A 10,754-nucleotide genomic window follows, 5' to 3' on the forward strand; every position below is an offset into this window, starting at 1 on the left:
ACAAGGGGGCGAAGGTGCTTCATTTAAATGAGGTGAAGTCATTATCCGCCACACCAAGCTTCCTGTGATGAGATGAAAATAAACTGTAATTTTGCATCAGACTAAAAACCTTCATTAACCTTCACTGCTTGTGAGCCTTATTTCAACTTTCACACTTTTTAAGCATCTTAATGGTGCTACATACTAATACAAGCTATTCTTAATAAATGACTTACTCAGACTTAAGGACACTTCCAATGTTCAACTTTTTGTTTGTTTAAGTGAGCACCTAAATGTTCCTCAGTAAGGGGTTTATTCTTCATTTAAGAGCGTTCATGTCTTTTAAAATAAATCTCTGATATTCTCATCAATACTCTTCAGTTTATATGAAATTCCTTACACTCATCCAATCTCAGTCTTTCCCCTTTATAGCACCATATGTCTTATAAGGGAGGGAGATTCCTCCTGCATACCTTTTACATTCAGTATTGCTGCCATCAAGGGAAGGCAAAACAAACAGGAAAATAGGCAGAGGATGTGAGGGCTGCTTTCCTGGAGCCAAACCAGAGAGGCGGTAAATCATAATCCCTGAGCCGAAACTGAATTCACCACACCTATCAAAACCCATTTAGGATCAGAGGCCAGAGGTCCAACCATTTACTATTTGTGAGCTCCCCCTTTTTTCTACAATCCTTTTCTTTCAGGGGAAGAAAACAGATAAATGAAAGCCAAATACACATAGATAATCCCCAGCGTCTTTCCAAAAAGGAAATTATTATATTTGAAGTTATGAAAGTGCTTCCTGAAGTGAAGGAACTGCACTAGATTTTTAGGCCTGTGTCTTGATCTAAGAAAAACATAAGCAGACGGTTACTGGCTGAAAGACAAATACTTGTCCTTCCACAACCCTGCCTTTCGCTTACCAGCTCCATGATTTACAGTATAAGTTTTTTTTTTTTTACAAAATAGCGAGAGTGGGGGAAAACTCCAAAATGTCCTTCTGGCCAGAGACGTGAAGGGAGGAAATTGCATTGATTTAAGCTCAGCTTCTTTTGGCATCTGTCCGCCTTCTTCGTTTTTCTTTCCTAAAGTGAAGGCGTTTGTTCCACAGCCGCCGGTTTAGATACAGTCATCTAAGATGTTTTTCTTTGTCTCTCATTATATCCACAGTAAGCTGATGAGTGGAAATGAGTGGCAGCATCTTGACAAATAAAAGAAAGTACAAACTTCATTTACAATCAGCTTTTTTCGAGCAGAAACTAAAAACTGCTGCTACCATTCATAAAATGAAACATTGAAGAGTGCACACAATGACGATGTAGAACTTTTTATTTTTTTTAAATGTGTCAAGCTGAATACTACTCAAAGCTTACAAAAGCATATGTCATTCTGGTTGAGGGACATTGACAAAGAGCTGAGTTGTTTAGAAGTGGTTGTGCTGTTATAATACTTTATTCATTGCACAGTTTACAGCAGAGATATTTCTCCTCACTGTCTGGTCAATGAAAACAGTGATGAAAGCACCTTTTTGAGCATTTTACTTATTTTCATCAAATGTATCTTCCCTTTTAATAATTTCCTAATAAGTAAATCACATTTATTGAGAAAAATCATGCAAATAATTAGTTAATTAATGGTGTTAGGTATGTCAGCTATTTTTAGACTTAGTCAATCAAAATGAATTTTTGTCATATTCTGTCAACTTCATCCTTTCTATTGTTAGTCACATTTTGGTTGACTAAATTTACATTTTAGTTTTGTCTTAAAAAACACATAACATTTTTATCTTGTTTTAGTCATACATTATATTATATTATATGTCAAATTAGTTGACAAAAACATTTTAGTCTCATACAGACCAAAAGACCAAAAATATGTATTTTAGTCAAACTTCCAGGTTAGAATCTGTTTTTAGGCTAAAAGAACTGCTACTGAAAATTACCCACAATGTGATTGGTTGTGGTAAAGTTGTACTATACTGTGTTTATAACTGTTTCCATCCTTTCATTTAACAACAAATGAATGAAGTACTAGACATCAAGCTACTGCCCACTAGAGTTTATTAAAGCCCCAAATCAATGTTCCACAACAAATCCTTCAATAGATTACATTTAGCTGGCAGACCTGACTATACAATGTGTGATATTGTACAGAGATTTAGACTCAGTTATTTGGTAATGAAGTCATTTTAGTCTTTTTAACTTCTCTGCTTCATTGTGAAAAAAAAGGTTATTGACGATTATATTTCATCAAAATGTTTGTTAATAAAATTCTAACCTAATAAAACATGCATCCCCTTAATTCAAGTACAGCCTCTCAACCCCACCCCCACACACCCCCAAAGAAGAGCCCAATACAATTATTACAAAACAGACAAAGACATTCGACTGAAACATTAAATACAGAAAACAATACCACAGCCTCAGCAGAAGCAGACTTTGTAGCTCCAAATGTGTTTTGTTATTATTATAATTGTGTTTTTCAATAAACTAATGAGTAAAATTAAACCAAACAATACTATTAATAAAGCAAATTAAAGACTATAATATGTACTGTACACACACAGACACACAGACACACACACACACAATTGATTTCCACTGCTAATTCAAATGAGTGCCACGAGTACAGCTGTAGGACTAGTTAGACTTTTTAGGAACATTATGGATAAACATAAATAATCTATCAGACAGGGCACAGAGCTAAGCTTAAAAGGGTATATTTCTGCTCATGGAGCTTTTATTTACAACTTTTTTATTTTGCCCCTGTTTTTCTCCCTGCCTTCACAGCTTTGGAAGTCGGACACCATGATTCCCCGCTACAGCGAAGGGCTTCAGTTTAGGACGATTGATGGCTGCTTCCCTGCTGAGATGACATAGCATCAGCCAATTTCACCCAGCCTCCAAGGTAATCACCTAATTCTCTGGTGGTGTCCAATCGCCACAAACCCAGAGACACACCAGAGGACTTGTTTCACCCTGAACAGCATATTCCCCTATTAATCATAGCTGCACATTGAGGCATTATCTCTTTTTGTGTCTGTACCACATGCAGGTTATGTAATGGCAACAACTGTGAAAACCACTATACAGGAAGCTTTAAGATAACAGAGCATCGATTTAACAGTTGGGTAAACAAAGAGAAGAGACCAAAGAGTTGTTTAACCTGAGGGAAACTCTGTTCGCTTATCTTTTCGTTCTTTTTAAACAATGTAATGTAATTTTTAATGTAACGTAATTATCTATCAAAGAGAATGTTAATGGAAGACAGTAAAAAGTATGAATTAATTCACACTCTGGCATATGTGTGTCCTTTCCCTTTTGCCCACCGTGACACTATGTGCCCTGGGTGAAACCTGAGCCTGCTGTTGTTACAACGTGACATCTTCTAACATATTGCAACAGTTAGGATGGCCTTGATCCCCACGACCTCTTGACACTCACTCACGTCTCCACACAGCCTTCAAGAGATACCTCGCCTGGGGAGGCATAGGACAGGCAGAAGGTGAGATGAGGTTGGACATCTGAAAGTTTAGATGTGTCACTGGTTCAACAGACATGCTGGACTTAAAAATTAACACACACACATATGCACACACTGACAGCTGTGCCTGATGTAGCCCCAGGTGCTCAGTACAGGATTGGTTAGTTGGCTCTGTTTGAGACCGTATGCCATTCTTTGATGACCCACACAAATTCCCTCTGGTTTGCAGTGGAATGATAGAAATGGCTGTATCGCAAAAGCAGCAGCCTCAGTTGTCAGAAGTTAGGTGCAAAGGAAAGACTGTTCTCCCCCTCTCACCTCAGCTCATTCTCCCTTTTCTACTTCCACATAGGCAAACATACAAACTCTTTCCGTGACAAGTTCTTGCTACGCCTAAATATGTCATTAAAGAAAACGAGGAGGAATGAAAGAAACAGAGCCGTTGCTACATGGTTTTCAATGTGGGGAATCATACAGGAGCTGTTAGACTGTTTTAGGTCGGTCCAAGCTGTCATTTTGCACCACAAATGAAAGCAAAACAACAGTGTGGGAGCCAGATGAGCCAGTGGAGGCTCAAGGACTTCGTACTTTGTGTCTCGGTTTCATATTAAGCCAACACCACTTCACCAACTCCTCTGGCTGCGTACCTGCCTTCCAGCCATCCATTTTCTCTCCAGATCCAACCTCCTTCCCTGCATGTCACACTGCTCAGAGCTGTGCTCTGACTCTTTCCCAGTCATTTTGCTTATATCTTTCCCTCTGTCATTTCTGTCATATTTTTCTCTCTTTTTGATTGACACATTTCACATCACCGCAGAGGGAAAAATAAGAAACAACTGCCCTCTTTACCTCTCTTTGCCTCCTACTCTTAGTACGTTTTCTTTACATTTCCTGCTCTGTTCCTCTCCCTCTCCTTCTCTGTCTGCCTCCTCTGCTCCACTTATGCATCCCAGCAGTCTAGATTTCCTTTCCTCAGGTTATAATAGTTAGACTGTGAAATCACCCGGGCCCCACACCCCTCCCTTCACCCCTGTGTCCTTCTTTCCCTTTCCACCCTCTAACATCTTTCTCTCCCTCCTCTGATCCCCTCCCTCCTCTTACTACTTATAGCCAATTTTTTAATATTTATGGCCTCAAAGCTTGAGAAGTGGGTGAGGGCACAGGGCTTTACTTTGCTTATGATTACTTGCGTGTTGTCAGGAACCAAACGAGGTAAGGTGAGGGTTGCACTACAAGGTTGAGGCTGTGAAGCTGCAGCCCTGCAGAGCAGAAGAGAGGCTGCCCAATCTCCTCTGAGCCCCCATACTGAAGTGATTAGACCACAGGAAGCTGAACCTGACATTGCTGACACTAGGCCCCCTTACCACATCCTGCCTCAACATCCACCCACACCACACGACACCACCTTTCTACGCTGACACCCGACTCACCGTGGAAAGGGCTGATTTACATATTCTGATATAGGTACAGAAGATGGAAGAGCAGAGGATGTAGCAGGACACTCAAGAGAGTGGGAAAAGAATGAGAGATCAATGAAAAAAATAAGGGAAAATGCTTGTGGCAACTGCTTCCTTTATTGTTTGCCTGTCTTATGGTGTGGTGGAACAATGCAGCCTGTCAATTTTCAAGCCTATTAACTATAACTGGGATAACTACTGCAGGTGCTTTCTTTGGCTGCTGATGACCTGGATCAAGATATTTGAGACAGTATGTTGTTTTTATATATGTCACTGTGGATCTATATGTGGATTTATATGTGCCCCATGTACTCCATTAATCCCACATTTTGTGTCTTAAATATCTAAAGAAGTTAAAAGAGGAATTAGCGTTATATGAGTTAAAGTTAGTGGTTTTTCCCTCCTTATGAGAAAATATGCACCAATTTCATTTTCTCCTCACCGATCCAGTGCATTGTAGTTTAGTGAAGATGCTGTACGATAAAATGTATGGTATTTTGATCAGACAATATAGTGATTAAGTTAACTTTCATAAAAGAGCACTGCTGCCCTCTTCTGTTTGGGGGTGTTAAGGCCAGAATTGAGAGCAGAGAAATTGCACTTGATTATATGTTGACTTTGGAGAAACTTTATCCCACTTACTGAAGAATAAGTGGGATAAAGATACTCACTCACTCACTCACTCACTTGTTCACTCAAAATAAATACCAAACAATGGTTTTTTTTTTCTGCAACTTGCTTTATTAGCGCCTTAAATCAGCAGCATTTGACAGGTTTTCACAGTACATTGGGCCTCTTCTATTTACATGTGAAAGTACTAAAAAGTATATCTTGCATATACTTCATAATATCTAAAAATTAAAATTTAAACTGCATATGCCCTTGTAATTTAAAGTGAATATTCATAATTATGATTCTTTCATGAGCATTCAAAAAATCTAAACCTGTGTGTAGCCAAAAACTCCACATATTTCATTTTAGCTGTTATTTGTTCTCTGTCTCTGTCTCCCTCACACTCTCTTTCACCAATCAAAATGTGTCTCTTTTTTAAAGTAGTGATTGCTCTCTGTTTGACTCCCGTCTCCGGTGAAAGTGTTTCATTTCAATAATGCAGAAGTGAAACCAGCTCCATTTAAAAAGGGAGTCTCACTCAATACTCTGGGGGCCGTGGGAATAATCAAAACACTGCCAGAGCCAGCGAGGAATACAAACTCAGTTAAGAACAAAGGAAATGGAAATCAATGGCAGGATATGCAGATTTCTTTGACAGCTCGACACGCAAATAATCTTTTGGGAGTTTGCCCTCTGTTGCCTTTGCCAGGTTAAAATAACAACTGAGCAGGGAAATATAACATGCAGTATGTTGAAGAAAGGGCACAGCATTACACCTACTTAGTTTTGTGTGAAGGTGTTCCAAAACAATCAATAAAGAATGTACTGCATTGCAAGCAAGGCTGAATCGCCTAAGGCATGGTCATGTCTATAAGTGGATAGCTACCGACCTTAGGAATTAATTTAAAGCTAAACACTGTATTATTTAAAGGCTGCGCTTTATGTTTTATGCACAGTTGTATGTGTCAGTTTGTCGACACTTGAGAAGCTTGAGCAAAATCTCCATCTTATGGGCGTCTTTCTTGAAGCAGCTGAGTAAGGTGTAGTCTCTCATAACAGATTCCAGCATCTCTGGTGGCACATCATACTGGAATAGGCCTTGCTCACTGTATGTTGTGGTCATCATTCCCTCATCCAGCATCTGCACAGCACATATTTGGAAACATAGCAGAAATGTTAAGAAAACAGTATACATATGGTTTTGAAGTGAAAGATTAAGTAAAGTTCTGGTATCCCATAATCATTTAAACGTGGGTACATTGTGTAACAGTAATCCATAAATGTGATTTGACACACCTTCTTGATGAGGACCACCACCCCTTGCTCCAGACTGATCAGTTTCTCAGACACCCACTTGGTCTTGTTAAGCAGCATTTCAGGAGCGCCATCATAGCGATCCATTGTGGTCTGCAGGTAGACCAAAGGCTCGATCCACGACTGAACCAGCATCAGCACAGAGTGGAGCAACCATTTGTCCTGTGGGGTACACACATGAAGAGTTGAAAGAAGTGAATGAAGAAAAACTAAACATAACTGACAAAATGAACAAAGTTGTCCTTAAATATAAAGAAAATATAGAAAATCCACTAGACAACATTACACAACCCAACAAAACATGACACAGCTAACAGTAGAACTGACTTTGCTCTGTGTTGGAATGTTTTTATCTGTGATGAATAGCAGCCATTTGCACTTCAGAAGGTAGTAATGAATAGAAGTACTCAAAATGGTCTTAATAACACTCGGATCAAGGGCTTGTCAGCTACAAAACATTTAGCAACAACTCAAGCGGTTGAAATGTCATGGGTGAAGAAGCAGTTGAACCTACCTAAATGCCCCTAAGCAGAGCAGACTCTACAGCAAGAGCCAATGACTGCCACACAAATGGCCATTAAACCACAGAGCAGACAACATTTCAACCGAAAAGGGCAAAGGATAAATTATTAACAGAAAGAAAATGTATATATATATTTCAAGGATCACATTTACTACTGTAGTGATGACATGACTTTCAACCAGCATGTCTATGTTGCTAAAAATTAGACCTTAAAGAAATTGCTCTTGCCATCTATACTCCTCTGTCTGTTAGTTGAAGAGGGATTATTGTAGAACTTCACATTAACCAGATTACAGTTCAGCCAAATCACCCTTCATTGGCCTTTTACTGAGTGTCTCAATCGAGTTTCCACCATGTTCATCAAGCTGACCGTTGGCCTAAAAAAAGCTGTGCCCTGTTGGACAGTAGTCAAAACCTCAGTAGGCACTGACAAATGCTTGAAACCTAATACAGGCAAGTGTATTTCTGAAATTTGAGGAACTTTCATTGTAATTTGTGCAAACATATCATCATTCATCAGCTGACAGCAAGAATTATACAGAGGGGAGGTTCACTTGCACATTTCGTGATTGTTATTAAAAGAAAATAAAGCTCGGGCTATTAGCACCACTGCAGATTCAGAGTGATTTGTGAGCAGACATGTGCATGCCAACACTCACATGCACAGAAAAGACGGACACACAAACACAGATCCATGCACTGACATAAGCACACGCAACCTATATTTGTATTTCATTTCCTTACATACAAACACTCACAGAATGAAACTTCGTCTGTACTCACATATACAGTGACACACAAAATCAGAGGTGCACAGTATTACTATTCTTAACAGATTAAGACCAAAGCTCTAACAAGGGAAATCAAAAATCCTGCAGTGATCAGCAGTCATGTACTTACAGATATTTGCTGGATTTCACTTTTGGAGCTGGGGATGGGTAAGGCTTTGGTGATGCATGCATAACCAGCTTGGTTCCTCTGGAGCTGCAATGGGAACGGGACAAACATCTCCTCCTACAATCCATACAAGCATGGGAAAAAGGAACAGCAAAGGAAAAAGTGTCCATGTTCACATACATATACATTCATTTGTTACATACATTTTACATATACATATTTTTGTCACAATACAATATGATTTTGAGTGACTGACCCATTTATCCTCAACCTTTGTCATTAGTGTATACAATTAAAGCTTATTCTTTTTGTTTTTTTTAGCTTACTCTATATGTTCAAAACTGGTTATAAGCAGCTGTATTCAGATCTGTTTGTTTTGGGAATTTTGTTGGTTTTAGGCAATATCCTAAAATGGTTACACTCCAACCCTAAAATTCCTTTTTAAAAAACTGATTTGAAAACCTTTGGTTCTCTTAGATATAGAATTGCAAGAACACGGTGGAAGACACACAGAAAGTCACAGGAAAACAATGACAAAAGCTTTGCCAATCTTGGCCACTGGAGACACGGCAGAGACACATTTTGTTCTCCAGCATGTTCTTATCTCTGGACCCCATGCAGGGTCTTCTCAGTAACAAGCCCTACATCATCCCATTTCAAAGACCATTTTGGATCTCGAGCCTCAGAGTAAAGGGGATTCAACAGGCTGCAAAACCTGTCCTCTCACTGCAGCAGTATATCATTATCACATTCGTATTACTCCACTGTAGGCCTGCTTCTTCAATAAAACATCTTTGGCTCAGAAGAGAGATAGAAGATTACTTTGAAGCCTGGCAGTGAGGCGATGATCATGTCAGAATCAAAAGCAAATAACACATAATATATAACAGAAAGTGTCAGTGCTCTTGGTCCAGAATATTGTGCGAAAGACCAACAAAAAGTCATTTTGCCCTCATTGTAGAAATCATTCCAAGTGTTGCTAGATTGCATGCTAGATTTGATGATAAAAAATAATATAGCTGAGACTATACTGTAGAGGCACGTCTTTTTAAGCACTTTTTAGCACTAACATGTAAGAAAACATTTAACTGCTTTCAGGATAAATTTATATTTCATTACATCATTTTGTTTTAGTTCCATATGAAAAGTGATATTATACAGCTTCTCAAATGCAATATTCTGCATTGCATTGCATTCTGTCTCTGCAGCCTTTGCCTGAGGCTGCGTTTCTCCAGCACTGCTTTTCAAAATGCTGATTTCACATTTCATAAAGATATTCTTGAAAACTCATGCTCAACTCAACTGATAAGATTATTTCCCCTTTAGTTAATAGATTTTCTTACATTGCCTTGCAGTTTGAAAGACAATGGGACAGTCCTAAAACCATCCCTTATGATACCCTTCACCTGCTACCCACCCTGCAACTCCACAACTGTGTCCTTTGTCCTCTGACCATATGTGCTGATCAGCTATACTCTCCAGTATTCACTGACATCTTCAACACCTGACTGGATACATGTCATGTACCAGCCTGATTCAAAGCCTCCACTATCATCCCCCTCCCCAAAAAACCAAGTAACTCAGGACTCAATGACTACTATTACAGACCTATCATCGTGCTTTCCCACCTCAAAGCCATGACATGTGCACATCATGTGCTACTCAGTGAAGAGAGATTTAGTTAGTTAGATCTCCTGAGGCGTTTCAATGCTAAATGTATTCCTTTACCACATCTGTCAGAGACTGTGGATACAAATGGTCTGTTAAACAGTAAAAAAAAAAATAATAATTCCAATACAGCACAGAAATGGATAGATTCATTTTGGTGTTACTTACAAACAAAGAGCATGATTCTTCTGAGACGCGGTATATTAGCTCAGCATGCTGGATGACTCGGTCTAGAAGTTTCTCTTGGGAGATGGAAGGGCAGCGGGAGAGGCTACTCTGCTCTTCCCTACAGTCCAGTGGGATGCTAACGGTAAGCAGGTAGGGCCAGAGCAATATAGCCCATACACCCCGCTGCTTGACTGGAGAAATCACATACACATATGACAAATGTTCACAAGTAAATACTAATGCAAACATACACAAAACACAAAACCCCTATTATCCTACATCTTCAGTCTTTGCTGTAAAACTACTGTCTACTTCTTCAGAATTACATAAATTACATAAATCAAAATCACTGCCTAACTATATAAACTGGGGTTTATATCTGTCAGTTATATTCTGTCTTGAAGTGACACATTACCTGTCATGATGTGCATTCTGTCAGTACTCTTCAAGTCTTCCCAGCTCTTCTGTCATGCTGACTTCTTTTAAAAAGCTTGACCAGGCCATGAATTAGGGAAAAGGTCATTTTGGTCGTGCGTAAGTACTTGTAAAAAGATACTGGTCTTCCCAAAGTAATGCATTTCTTTCCTGATGCATAATATATGGTAACTAGTCAGGCATGCTACAAATAAATATGTTCGTTCTTGATTTATAGT

General features: G+C 39.1%; 1 protein-coding gene across 1 annotated transcript; it reads right to left on the reverse strand.

The window, feature by feature from the left end:
• Nucleotides 1–6,477: 6,477 nt before the first annotated feature.
• On the reverse strand, nucleotides 6,478–10,532 carry smtla (somatolactin alpha). The gene is made up of 5 exons (XM_035680251.1): nucleotides 10,517–10,532; nucleotides 10,102–10,292; nucleotides 8,269–8,382; nucleotides 6,828–7,007; nucleotides 6,478–6,672 (listed from the first exon to the last, which is right to left on the reverse strand). Exons 1-5 carry the CDS (start codon nucleotides 10,530–10,532, stop codon nucleotides 6,478–6,480), a joined length of 696 nt encoding a protein of 231 aa, XP_035536144.1.
• Between the last annotated feature and the right edge of the window lie 222 nt (nucleotides 10,533–10,754).

This window comes from Morone saxatilis, unplaced genomic scaffold (genome assembly GCF_004916995.1).
Source record: "Morone saxatilis isolate NCDOM2014 unplaced genomic scaffold, NCSU_SB_2.0 Contig8, whole genome shotgun sequence".
NCBI lineage: Eukaryota > Metazoa > Chordata > Actinopteri > Moronidae > Morone > Morone saxatilis.